This window comes from Protopterus annectens, chromosome 2.part1 (assembly GCF_019279795.1).
Source record: "Protopterus annectens isolate FY-2018-M chromosome 2.part1, PAN1.0, whole genome shotgun sequence".
NCBI classification, from domain to species: domain Eukaryota; kingdom Metazoa; phylum Chordata; order Ceratodontiformes; family Protopteridae; genus Protopterus; species Protopterus annectens.
The window spans coordinates 74,919,783-74,933,826 of record NC_056729.1 but is presented as its reverse complement, the minus strand read 5'-3'; the positions used below and the strand labels follow the sequence as shown (position 1 = coordinate 74,933,826).

The window sequence follows — 14,044 nt, the reverse complement described above, 5'->3', positions numbered from 1 at the left end:
ATTTAGAGAGATATTTAGGTCCCTTAGTCAGAAGTATATCTACCATTCTTAAAGACACCAACCAGTTGTTGAATGACCTTGATTTACTAAAGTTACAACATGGATCCTTTTCCTCTTCTGTGTTGGTAACTTTGGATGTAAGGAACTTATTTACTGCCATCCCTAATGATTATGGGGTGGAGGCATTAAGGGATTTATTACATACCATGGAGAGGTATACTAATGATAAACAAGCCCTTATATGTACCTTGATGGATATAGTCCTTAATAATAATGTTTTTATGTTTCAAGATTTGTTATATTGGCAAGCATGGGGTGTCGCCATGGGCACCCCATGTGCCATTTCATAAGCTAATTTAGTGATGTATCACTGGGAGGAGGAATTTGTGTTTAATAATGCTTTTTTCCAGCATGTTTCACTATATCGACGTTTTGTAGATGACATATTAATTATTTGGGATGGTGATATGAGTCTGCTTCAGGATTTTATTTCTTATTTAGGAACAACTACGACTTTTTTGAAATTTACTATGGAGACTTCTTTACATGAAATACATTTTTTAGACGTTACTATTAGTAAAAATGAGGCAGGGGAATTGTTAACCACATTATATAGGAAAACGTGTTGGAGACATGCTCTGTTACACTTTGATAGCATGCATCCTCGTTTTACTTTTCCCAGTGTTATAAAAAGTCAATATCTCAGGATCAGTAACATTTGTAGAGATCCTTCTGATAGATTAGCACAATTAAAACTTTTAGATGAATTTCTATTAGATAAAGGTTATACAGAAGAAATTATCAATGGTATAAGGGGCTGTGTGATCAATACAGTGGATATTAATAAGACTAGTAAAGTTCACAACAGCTGGAAGTCTTGTTATAATAGAAGTTTAGGAAAGTACACTTTCCATCCAAGTCATCTAGCAGTTACGATCAGATATAGTAATGATAATAGGCATGTTACAGAGATTATTAAAAGGAATTGGAATGTACTAATTACAGATCAACGCATTTATAATCTACTAGGTTGCATTCCTAGGTTTAGATATAGGAACAGCAAGAATTTAAAAAGGCTATTATGCATAGAGAGATTCAATGAAGGCTTAGTTAAGGATGTCAAGAATGTAAGTTATGGTACATATCCATGTAATAGTTGCAGTTCATGTAGATATATTACTAAGGAACAGAAGTTTCTCTGATTCTAGAAAAAGATTAAGGACCTTTTTGCATTTGCCTCATAGGCCCTTAGCTACTATACCTTCCTAAATGTATCTTGATGATGTAGTACATGTCAGTACAGCCCCTGATTCTTTCTTCCCGGCCCCCTGCCAAACCTGGCGGGTATTACAGGGGTCTTGATTTTCCATTCCATCTGTATAAAGCCCATGCTGCAGACCCAGAAACTATTTCTCATCAGCTTCTCCAGGGCCTAAAATCCCTACAAATCCTGCCCTCCAAAAAAAGTCGGCATTAAACTGTCAATTCCATATGATACAGTACCAAGAATTTTGTTAGATCAACTGAATAGAAACTGACTGGGGCAGTTATTAGGTAGGGCATGCCTGGCTTTGAAGGAGCAACCAGACCATGTCAAAGCTAAACTCTCGACTCCAATCAGTGGCAGCCTGCCAACCAGAGGAGTAGTGCAAACAGCTACAACTACAACCACTACTACAGGACAGACCCATGACTTGATCTGATTCTGGCATTGCATTACAAAGGATGCATGGACATTGCAAATAGACAAAGGATACAGGTTTCACTTCCACACTTTGCCAAAAGAAGCCATGCCAAACCTTCCACCACCAACCAGGGCAGAGGCAGACAAATCAGCAATTTATTTACTTCAGATGAAAAGCTATAAAAAAAGGTACAGACAGAACAAGAGAAGTTTTACTCCAGACTATTCCCTTGTACCCGAAAAAAGAAAAAAAATGAGGCCTATTAGCCTTACTGTCCACTGTGAACTTATCTCTCATTGTCAAATTGCAAAAAATGACATGCTGACCCTAACTTCTTTTCTTTCCATGCAAGGCAACTTGACTGGTGACTCTAGATCTCGCAGAAGACACCCCAGATTTCTTGCAGGGATCAGCATTATCAATTTCAGCATTGCCATTTGGCTTATCTACTCTAAGCCCCAGTATTCAGACCTTGGGATACACAGTCAATCCAAAAATCAAGACTAGTACCATCCCAAAGGATAACCTTTGGGTGCAGATCAGGACACAATCACCCAATCACCTCCTTCACAGAAGAAAAAAAACAAAAACAAACAGAGATTACTTTGGTTCTGACAGACAACAACTCAGCTTAACACAAGTACAAGGAAAGTCCTGCAGGCCATGGCATCCTGCATGATTTTATAATTCCACATGCCAGGGCTAGCATGCACATAAACCAAAAAGAAATGCAGTGAGTGGCAGGCACATGAAGACATTCAGTTCCTTCTCTTCCAAGGACATCTGTTAATAAGGTGGACACACACAGGTCATGTGGTACATAAAACAAACAGGGAGGCACACAGTCCTACTCCCTATGCGGATGGCTATGAATCTGGAATCTATGCCTGAATCTCAATATCAGCTGCAGGCAGCCATTCAATTGCACAGGAAAAGAAATGCACACAGAGCAGACAGCTTAGAACCTTGGACACACCACGAGATAGATGCTGTGCAGACATCTTCAAACTCATAACAAAGACATGGGAATGCGGGAATAGATAGATATAGCCTCCCCACACGACCACCACCTGAAGACATTCTGCTCAAGGACCACCACATACCACCCACAAGGGTGGACTGCTGGACTCTCTTGGGAATGCCCTAACAGTATAATATTACCTCTCCCATTGATGTACAAGGTTCTACTGAAGATCAAGGGAGAAACCAGGAAAGTGACTGAAAGGATACGACTTGGCCAAGAACACACTGGTACCCACTATTGAAGTCTCAGGCAAATTGAAAATTCCTTAAATCCCAACCAAACTGTTTTTCTCAGAGGGGTGAAGGACATTATAACCTAGCACACATCCTAGACTACTTAGCAGAATTGTTCCACAATGGCCTGTCTTATTCTTCCATTATTTCAGCAGAATACAATATGGATCCACCTCTATCCTCACACCCTCTTCTCAGGCAATTTTTAGGGATCAAAATGAAGAGTATCTGAGTTACAAGCATTAATGGCAGTGCAGCCTTTTTTTATTTTTTTGGGATAGAGTGTGTACACTAACTAACCTACTTTTTCATGCCAAGTGGGTAGTATGGTATCCTCCTTGAGAAGCTATTCACTATTTGTTTGTTTATACATGTATATAATTTACAAATGTTTGGAACGAAAAACTGAGAAAATGGCGTCGGGCTGATGCTTTTATACCCGGGATGCTCTGACGTAGGAAGAAGTGCGACATCAAGCCGAGAGACCCAGATCCAAGCGGCCGACCGATCAAGGCTGCCTGACAGGCCATAGACATATGTTATGACTGCAGATGCATACCTATTGGACATCTACATTTATGGTAGGTACAAAACTGTACTTTTTTACATCCGAATATGGTGTATACATTTTCTCCTAGATTTCATGCCTCATGCAATAGTACAAATCTGATATATTTAGCTACCTGTGTAGAGTGCACGGCTTTCTATATGGGCATGACTTCTAGAAAGCTCAAGGATAGGATATATAACCATACTTATGATATTAGGAAGTTGGTTCCTACCAGTGCTTTTGCGAAACATATTATTACCTTCCCTGAGCATGTTTTTTCATTTAGAGTGTTACAAATTGTTGGACTAAATAGGCGAGGGGGTGATCAGCTCAACTATCTTGAATCGGTTGAATTGGGCTGGATTTTTAAACTAAGAGCCCATATTGAGCCTGGTTTAAATCAATATGTTAGTATTAGATCAGCCTTAGCTGTTTGTAGTTAGACTAGGAATGTTTTATAATTTATAATTTATATTTTGTATACATTGTATATTATCGTTTCATTTTTATTGTATTTATCTACACATTTATTTATATATATGGTCAACACTAGTTCATTTTATATTTTTAGCATAGTTAGCCTTTACATAGGGAGTTTTTAGTATATATATATACTGTTGTGATGAAGTAGCATAAGGTTTTTTGATGCACATGGGGTTTATAAAGGCTGTGAAACACAGCGGATATTTTCTAATACGTTATATTGAACTAATGCTAGCTAATTTGTTAATTGTTAATTGTCAATTTGCTCTTCTTTTTCTGATTTGGGCACTTGATGCTGTGTATATATTTACAATTTACAAGACAGAAATCTTGACTATATACAGTAAAGATAATGTCAGACAGGTAAAACACTTTAAATACAGAAACATTTATATAGTACTGTTACAGTAACATACCAGCATACCTGACTAAATAAGTTAAAAATTTTGAGTAAAAGGATTAATAAAAATTTTTTTTTTTTTAGGGTAACATTGTTTATAAAGTTTACCAAATGTTAGGAGGTGAGCTACTACAGTAGGAATTAATTGAGAATATCAGAGCACCTGAAATAGCATGTTAAAGATAGATAGTAAAGAATGGTCATGCTAGGGGAGAAAGTGTCAGTCAGGGTTTGTGCATGGGCAAAGATATTGGGCTTTAAGAAAGAATCTTAATTGCTTCTTGAAAAGTGGGGTAGAAGAAAGGGCTGTTCAGTTGGAAGAGTGTTCCAAGAGTTACCAATAGAGTTTGAGAACAAGCTATCTCCAGATTTGTTGTTGGACTTTAGGGTAGCTGCTAGTACCTTATTAGCTGATCAAAGGGTTGTTAGATTTTTATATGGGCAGATAAGGGTAGAAAGTATGGGTGTATCTGTGGAATGGTGTAAGATCTTGTGTATTGTAGTAAGTTGCTGGAAAAGAATCTGGCTTTGCAATTCCGGCCATCCTAGCAATTTAAGATTTTGGCAGTGGTGGATTTGAAAAGGGGCACCAGTGGGAAATCTCGCTGTGTTATTATAGGATGTTTCCAACTTATGAGGATTATTTTTGGATAAGTTGGTATATATTGGGGATGCATAGAGAAGGGTGGAGATTAAGTGAGTTTGGGCAGTAGCAGTCCTAGCTAGAGGTGTGAGATAGGGTTTAAGTCTGTGGAGGAAACCAAGTTTTTTATTAACTGATTTAATGGTTAGGTTGATGTGTGTCGAAGTTTAGATTATGATCAATTGTTACACCTAAAAGTTTGGTGGTTGTGTCTGGAGTTATTACAGTACCATTATTAGATGTAATTGTGAAGTTGATAGTAGGAGACTTCTGAGTGGGAGAGAATAGTACCAATTTAGTTTTTTTGGGGTTAAGGAGGAGACAGCGTTGATGGAACCAGTTTTCAACTAAGGTAAATACTGCTTGAGATCACTTATTGGTGAAGAACCACATTTTAAGTCAGAAACATTTTTATAAGTAAAGAATGGTTTATGCTACAAAGATATGAGGCCATCTGTTGCTGATATTAGCAGTAGACTTGGAACTTTCCCTTGATATAATTGTTGTTGCTGTGACTTTTTCCACACAGCATACCTTTCTACATCTACAGACCTTTAAAGAATTTTTCTTTTAGTGTCTTGCGAATTGCAACACATTTAATATTGTCTATCTTGCAACTTGTAAAAAAAATGCATGGCTTTTTATGTAGGCAAATCACATAGAAAATTAAAAGATTGCATAATAGAACATGAATCTGATATGCACAGATCCGTACAAACTAATGCTTTAGTGAAACACTATACAAAGAACAGAAATGAGCATACTTTTCTTTTTAGAGCTGTAGAAATTGTTTTTGGCAACTTTAGAGGTGGTGATCTTAATAATAAGCTTGAAACATCTGAATATAAGTGGGATAGTTATGCTCCAAGCAGATAAAAGCCTAAAATCAATACGGCAGTTAGTTTAAAGTTTATATTAAAACATAAGCAAATGGGTTTAAATAGAATTATGTTTCACAATGTATTCCATTGTTGCCCTGTATCTTTAAGGAGGTTAATTGATTCTATATTTTGATTGGTGGGCTACGTTACGTTATTTAGAAGTACTATTTATTTGATACTTACATTTTAAAATGGTTTCAGTACAGAAGAAGGATTTTTATCCGAAAACTTTGCAATTGTCATAAAATATATTTATAATGCATTTACGGAGTTCGTTCATTTGCTGGTTTTGCTATTCGTTTTGTTACAGAATCTCTGCTGTTGGTCCGGTTTCTTTTATTCTGAAATTTTCTTCTGCTGGTAAATTTTCTTTCCAACAACTTTTTGCTTTAATGGCCTGAGTGTGTGTGTGTGTGTGTGTGTGTGTGTGTGTGTGTGTGTGTGTGTGTGTGTGTGTGTGTGTGTGTGTGTGTGTGTGTGTGTGTGTGTGTGTGTGTGTGTGTGTGTGTGTGTGATGCATATCAAATTATCTGTAATTAAATTGGACAATATCCCTGAGTCACTGTCTTGTTTTACTGGGGCTGTACAGAGATGATCTTTCTTGCTTGTGGGTGTTACTTGTGATACGTGTACAGCTAAGCATTTACAATATTTTTTAATTTTATTTTTAATGAGGTAAAGCTACTGGTACTAGCCCCAGATTTTAGGGGTAACATGGAACCATTGTTTGGTTAAATGATTTGCAGTGAAGCTGGTCAGGTTCTGTATTACCAGTAAGAGGACTACTGTGAAGAAAATAGCAATTGAAAGCTTTTCTTCCAACATTAGTATTTATGGGTATATACATTTTTACATACATGTAAGAGATTTTTTTTTCTGAATTGCAGACTTCTTAAAAATTATAGGTTTATGTGTTAGTACTTTAACTGCCTTTGTGGACTGTTTTAAGCCTAGCTAATTTCCTTTGGTAAGAATAAAAAAACTCTGTACCTCTTGTCTGTGAGGTAAGCACCGTAACAGTTATGCCAACACTCAACTTAAATTTCACATTTAAATTATTAATATATAATGTTCAGATTTTTGAAAATAATTGTAATGATTTCATTAACCATTTTCAGTCTGTGAGTTCATGTTCTGTCACAATGCTATCAGCCTAATGCTGGCCTTTCATTCAATCCACTGCTGAATTTCTTTCAGGCTCTATCTTGTCAGCCTAATATTGGATTTTATTTAATCTTCACCTGCTAAGCACACTTGGTCAGGTTATTCAGAGCTGTATTACAATTTTGTATATATATAAAAATGTTTACATTGTCTAATTTTTGTGTTGTTAGTGCCATTTCAGCTTTTTTATCCTTTCTTTCTGCAAGTGCTCTACATATAATATTTCATTTAGGCATGCTCCATTGTGTGCTATTGGCTGTAGATATGTATATGAAGCTATCCTTCCTGGTCCCCCACTGAAAATAGGCTCCTGCAAAGTTGGGTATCCTGGATATTAAAACATGCATAAATATGTAAGAACGAATATATGAAAAAGCTCTCTCTGTTTTGGATTTCTATGTAGTCTTTTTTTTTGTATATTTACTGGAAATTTTTGTTAGTGGGATGTATAATTCATTGTATGTTAAGGTGTTTCCCTGCACTTGGCCATAAACATTACTGCTTGAAATCTTTTTTTTTTTTCCGTCTTGAAAACTGGTAAAAAAAAAAAAAAAAAAAAAAAAATGGTCTGAGAAAACAAAAACCTGGACTAAAGGATGATGCTCATTTGAAGCGTATAGCATTAACCCACTGTCTTGAAACTACCACTTTATTGTTTTGTTTTTGTATTTTTTTTTTGTCTAGAAAATTGGCCCAGTAACTTCCCTTTCTGCACCGAATTGTCCCATTCATTCTTCCATTGGGGAGAGAGCCCTCTGGCTCATTAGTTCTCCAGTGGAGGCAAGAGATGTTTTGATCTACCTGGATGTGGCCTGTCTAATCTTTTTTCCTTTAGACTGTCCTGTCCCCACCCCCCTGGCAGCCTGCAAGCCCCAGTATAGCTGCCTAGAACAATATATACTCAGCCTCCCAACCAAGAGGCACATCATTTGTAGTGCGAACATGCAATGCTCTTCATGTTGTGGTGATATGTCTGCATTCCTGCAGGTGTTACTAGCTCTGTGAACCAAGCTGCCTCCTATCCCCGGGATGGGTGAGCTGATGTAGAGTGCTCACGCCCATCCTCCCCTACCTGGTTCCTTCAGCAGCTGTGTCCGTAGTTGAATGTGGGTTGTTGGTGCAGTCAGGGCTTTAGCTGTCTACACCACGAGGCTGGGTTACCACTTTATTATTAGTTTTAATTTAGGATTATATGTGACTAGGGCTTCTGTGGAACGTGACGTTTTAGTCTTGTTGAAGATGCCATTTGAGGATTTTTTTTTTAAATCCATGCGACTTGTTCACGTAAGGAAAATGTATGATAAAGGTTTCTATGATGAATGTAATGTTTTAATATTCATGATGACAAACATTTATTTATTTATTTTTGTGTATATATATATATATATATATATATATATATATCTGTCATGTTTGTTTCCCTGTTTTGCTGATGTGTAATTGTGACTTTTTAGATCCATGGTACAATGCGAGTTATACTGGAGCCCTTGATTGGTGATATGCCATTGATTGGAGCGCTGTCTCTTTTCTTCCTTAGGAAACCAGTGAGTATAACAATGCCATTGTTGTTTTGAATGCAGAAATGTAGTTTGAAGTTTTGCTGGCTGAGCCCTGTATTTATGTTTTGTAGGCTTACTGTGATATTGGTCTTGTTCAGTAGCACAGACTATGAATTCACAGTATTCAGACACAATTTGCAGTTCTAAGTTTTGGGCTAATTTTCAAAGTCAGATTTTTGTAATTTTTTTTAGTATCTTGACTTTTATTAAAAGGACAGAATAACATACGTCAGTGTATAAATGTTGTGTAATATAACTGGACATGACTCCATATGAATCTCGATCACCTTGTGTATACTATGTCATTAATTTTGTTCCACGATAATCTCAAGACCTAGGGGCTTGTGATTTCTTTACCACTTCATGTGTTTCTTCTGTGCTGAAGGTTTGGACTTAGACATATGAAGCTGCCACACTACAAGAAGAGACTTGTGACTTAAGTAGATAAGACCTACCTGTTCTTTTCTCCTTCACTGACACTAGCCATGCAGGGACATCAGTGTAGGAAACGTTTTTTCTTGTTTCTGGCTGTCTAATTTCAAGTAGATATCTTTGTTGCGTACCTGCTTCACGCCTCCCTGGCCTCACCGGGGTGGGGGGTATGGGGTCTGTTAGACAGTGCATTTCCCCCAACCCAGGGTGAAGAGCTGACCACTGACGACTGAAATTGCCCTATTTGACCAGCTGTCAAACTTCTGTTTGAAATGTGGTCACAAATATAAATGAGATGTCATGTTATCTTTGTGATAAGATAGTAATCTTTTTATTTGCAGTCAGTTTCTTGCTGTAACGTTGTGCCTTTGCTAGATAGGATCACCTGCTAACAGCTACTACTATGGACTCTTGGGGGAGAAACATTGATTAGAGGAGCCAGGAGGGGGCTTTGCTACTTGGAAGAATGAGCTTATAAGAGCAAACTTTGAACAGAAGTGAACAAAGGAACCTGAAGGTTGAGTGACTTTTATTTAACAGCTTTTCATGTTTTAGTTTTGTTCCTTGCTGTAATATTGTGCCCTGATTGCCAGAGAACATATTGCTGCAGTGGATGTTGTTGAGAGACCACAGTTGATGGCTAATAAGCAGAGGGGCAAGGCCTGCTGAAAGAATTCACTTCCAAGAGCATGCATACTCATGCTGTATACACAAGCTGTGATGCCACTGACCATACATTTTCAGGCGGAAATACTTGGGCAGTATGTATTGTGCATTTCAGTAAGGTACACACAATTATGATGATTATCTTGGTTGTCTGGTTGCTGAATGTGAAGAGTGATTCATATCAAATGATGCATTTTAGCATGTAGCTGTACTGGTATTAATATTTGTTATGTGTGAACAAAAGTCATGGGGTTCAAAATAGGAAAAGGTTCAGCCAATGATTCCAGAGGAATTTATAGTGTTAAATGATTGCAGCACTGATGACATTAGAGTGGATAGTATCCATTTTATTGAAGTAGAATGCCAGATGTGAAAGTTGAGATATATAATGTACTGTATTTTTGATGTGTTTTATTATGTGACGGTATGTAATGTATTTGTTCTGTTTTTGTCAGCATGGAAATTAAATTTTTGATTTGATTATCAAAAGCAATAAATATAAAAGATAAAAAGCAAAGAAAGTTGGTCATAATGGGCAATTTTGTCTGCCAGCATGAGTTAAGCAGATTAGATGAACTTAATCAAGGTATGTGTCTTATATTGAATGGATACTTGTTAGTAATTTCATTAATGCTTACAGCTTTGAAATGCTTTATATTTTTAAATGACTATTGGTCTGTTCTGACATCATTTTGAGTTAAATAATGAAGTTCAGAAAGATCAATTTACTGCAGTTGTAAAATACAGGTAACACTGTTATCTCTGATTGTCTGTATTACATAGCTAAAATATAGACACTAAATTATGACTCTTCAGATAGTTTTGGCTCTGATAGTGAGTAAAGAAATTCCGTTACACAGAACGAAAGGAAGAAAAACAAATGAGGGTACCACAGTTTGATAGAGACATACAGATAATATTCTATGAAAATGTAAGGGTTATATTAGATGCAAGACAGACGATAACTAATTGGATTTTTAAAGTTGTGTCAAATTTCTCAGATTCATGAGTAATAAAGAAAATTAATACTGGCTTTATTTTTGGGGGGGGGGATGTAAAGAAAGCATAGCAAAAATGTAGAAAGCATTTAATAGTTCTGCTGGAAAAGATTGATAATTTTGTAGCAATTTTAATAAGAGTAAGGAGGCAGTAAAACATTTACATGAGATAGCTTATTCATCTTAATAATTTTTAATAAATGTGAAGTAAGTTGAATGGGTAAAGAGCCTAATATGAAGAATACTTTTGTGAGGGTAAGATTTTCAAAATTAACTGAGGAAAATATTATATTGAAGTCAAACAAAATAAAACCTGTTATGTTTAGTTTATGATGTAGATTTAAGGTGTAGTAAGTAAGTTTGGGGTAGGATTATCTGATTTGGCCAATCCTCTGTTTGGATGACTACATCACTGTTGTAAAGTAAATCCAAATAGGTGGAAAGTGACTTCACGGCACTGGCAGCTGGTGACTTCAAAGCAAGGAACGGGGCTACAGGAATCAACTGAATGGGCATGGCTAACCAGTATTTGGTGTATATACACACACACACACACAAACACAGACTCATTCATGTACACATGCATAATATGTATGTATACACACACGGGCAAACATTTGCTTGCTCAACAGCGCACTTATATGTATGCAGAAAGAGACATAAACATGCAAATATCGCTCGTCTGCAGAAACACATGCATGCACGACACACATATACACACACTTGTGCACACACAAGTGTGCATGCATATATTCGTTTGCATATACAGACACAGATGCACATACATATATGCACAAGTATGGAGATGCATTCACACACAGCTACACAAACACAAACTGTGTACTACTACTAAGTACCCAATGCCATTAAACCCGTAGCACTAACAAAGTGAAAGGTGTAAAAATTTTTTTGAAGTGCATGAAGCTAACGCACACACTTGCTTGTCAGCACATTTGCATAATAATTATTTCCATGGATCTACCACAGCTGTCCTCCTGACAGTATTTTGGCGGTTAGCATGAGAGACAGAAGAACATTGTACACCGCCTTACAAGCTAAGAGGCAGCAGAACTGGATCCAGCACTAGGTGAACTAGGCAGCTACCTAGAGCCTGCTGCTGGCTGGGAAGGCCAGCATAGCTTTAAAAAAATTGTTGTACAGGAAATCAAACAAGTGTTTGTTAATGACACCCTTTATAAAATGATCATTAATAATGTAATTGATGTTTGCATAAACTGTTAATTTTGTTTCTCGAAACATTGGAGTATTTACTTATGTCTAATAAAACTTCCAGCATTTGTCCCTCGTAATCTACCTACCATATCGATAACTGTCCCTCCACCTTTGTCAGGTTTCATAACCTTAAGAGTGCCAGATCTTTGCTCTGCCAGACTTTAGATGGTTTATGTCATTTGGATTTTTTTCTTTTTATTTGTGTATGATTTTGATGATAATATTTTGGATATTTTTTAAAAGAAATCATTTAATGTTTTTTGAGGTTAATGAACTGGTTTTTAAATTGCATAGTTCTTATTACTGGTTTGTATGTGTCACATGATGGGAGTGGGAAGCTTATATATGTTCCACTTCTATGTGTGATGGTATTAAAGTACTTAATGTGTAGACATGCTTTTATAACATATAAATGTGTGTTGATTAAATCAGTGGAAACACTCATCTGTTTTTTTTCTTGCACACAGTTCTTGTTTTTTTGGTGGTGTTACTGCGTGGTTGACCATTTTGTTTTGGAATAAATCAAGATATCTGTAATCATTGTAAAAGTAAAGATTGAAAGTAGAGTGCCCAAAGAGGGGTTATTGATAACTGAATGTAAATGCTGACTGTCTGATCTGAAGCTGCCTCACTAACATTATATAAACATATAATGATACAGTTGTTGCGTCAACAATCAGTGTAATGACAAGTGCACCGTGCATGAAGATTGTGCAGTATGATGTAATGAAAAAAGTTATTAGTAAAGTATCTAAGTATCTACCCACATTGCTTTAAAAAAAAACAGCAGGAGGAAGTTTAGTACTTGCTTAGTGTGGTGGAATAATGATAGGATGGTTATTTTAAAAAAAAAAAAACTCAGTTGAGTAATTTGACTTTTTTTTTAATGGAAAGCAGTTCTGCACATGCGGAATGCACAGGTGCACGAGTTCCTTGTTCCAATACAGAAAGTCAACTCTTTTGTAAAAACTAAATTTAAAGCAATTGAATCCATTTTTACATTGAGTTGTTATTCAGAGATGCTTTATCCCAGCAACCTAGTACAACGAACTGTTCATCCAACACTGGTACCTATTAACTTACTCAAGCATATAACTCAGTTTTTTACATACTGCACATCTATAGCTCCTTATGGCATTCAAACTGGTTTTTAAGGCCAATCTTCTTTGATCATGTGACCTATCAGCTAATAATAGGCAATGTCAGAAAGTTCAGAGAGTTATTAACAAAATTATACTATGATTTTTAATCCGGGATGCCCTGTAGTAGAAAAGTTAATCAGTTTGTCACTTTTTCATATTTTCATGTTTATGCTCATATTTTCTTAGCTGAGAGCCCACATTATATTGAGGGGTATGATGTGAAATGTAGTGGTAGGAGATAGGAAAGTTCATTGTCTGTGTCCATTTGTATCATATTATATATGAGAAATTGCTAGCTGTTTGTTAATCTTCTTCTTTTATCGTCTTTTCCCAGTTAGGGGTCGCCACAGCAGATCACCTGTCCGCTCATGATTGGCAGTGGAGTTTTACAGTGTCGAGTTGCCAGCCCAGCGCCCAACCTTCCACTGAAGGCACACACACGTGCACACTCACACCTAGGGCCAATTTAGAGTATCCAATCCATCTACAGCATGTCTTTGGGATGTGGGAGGAAACCGGAGCACCCGGAGGAAACCCACGCGACCACAGGAAGGACATGCAGACTCCGCACAGAAGACACGCCAGCCGAGAATCGAACCGGAGAACCTCTTGCTGTGAAGTGGCAATGCTAACCGCTGCACCACCGCAGCTGCCCCATTATGTCATCAACTACTGACAGATATAATTATTTGCTCACAGTTATTTACCAGGAAAATACAAAATGAATGAAGCTGAGTCCAGTATTGTGGGCCGCAGCCTACACATTCTAGCACACTCCTGCCATTCTGGAGGGGTAGCTACACACACTTTCTGATGGGTCTGTGTAAATGGTCCAGCACCTTGGTAGTATGGTGGCTGAGGATCCCCTTCTTGTACGTATATCAACTTAGAATGGCCATACCTCTCAGCTGTACAGATTCACCCAGGTTACCCAGAGGTAGGACTCGTATA

At 37.1% G+C, this 14,044-nt stretch overlaps 1 protein-coding gene across 1 annotated transcript in view; it reads left to right on the top strand.

Annotated features, from left to right (window-relative positions):
- The window catches only part of LOC122794826 (extended synaptotagmin-2-like), a 443,380-nt gene that overhangs the window by 345,083 nt on the left and 84,253 nt on the right, over nt 1-14,044 (top strand). The window contains exon 5 of the mRNA XM_044063431.1: nt 8,518-8,607. Coding sequence (XP_043919366.1) covers nt 8,518-8,607 — 90 coding nt within the window. The remainder of the gene's footprint in view (nt 1-8,517; nt 8,608-14,044) is intronic.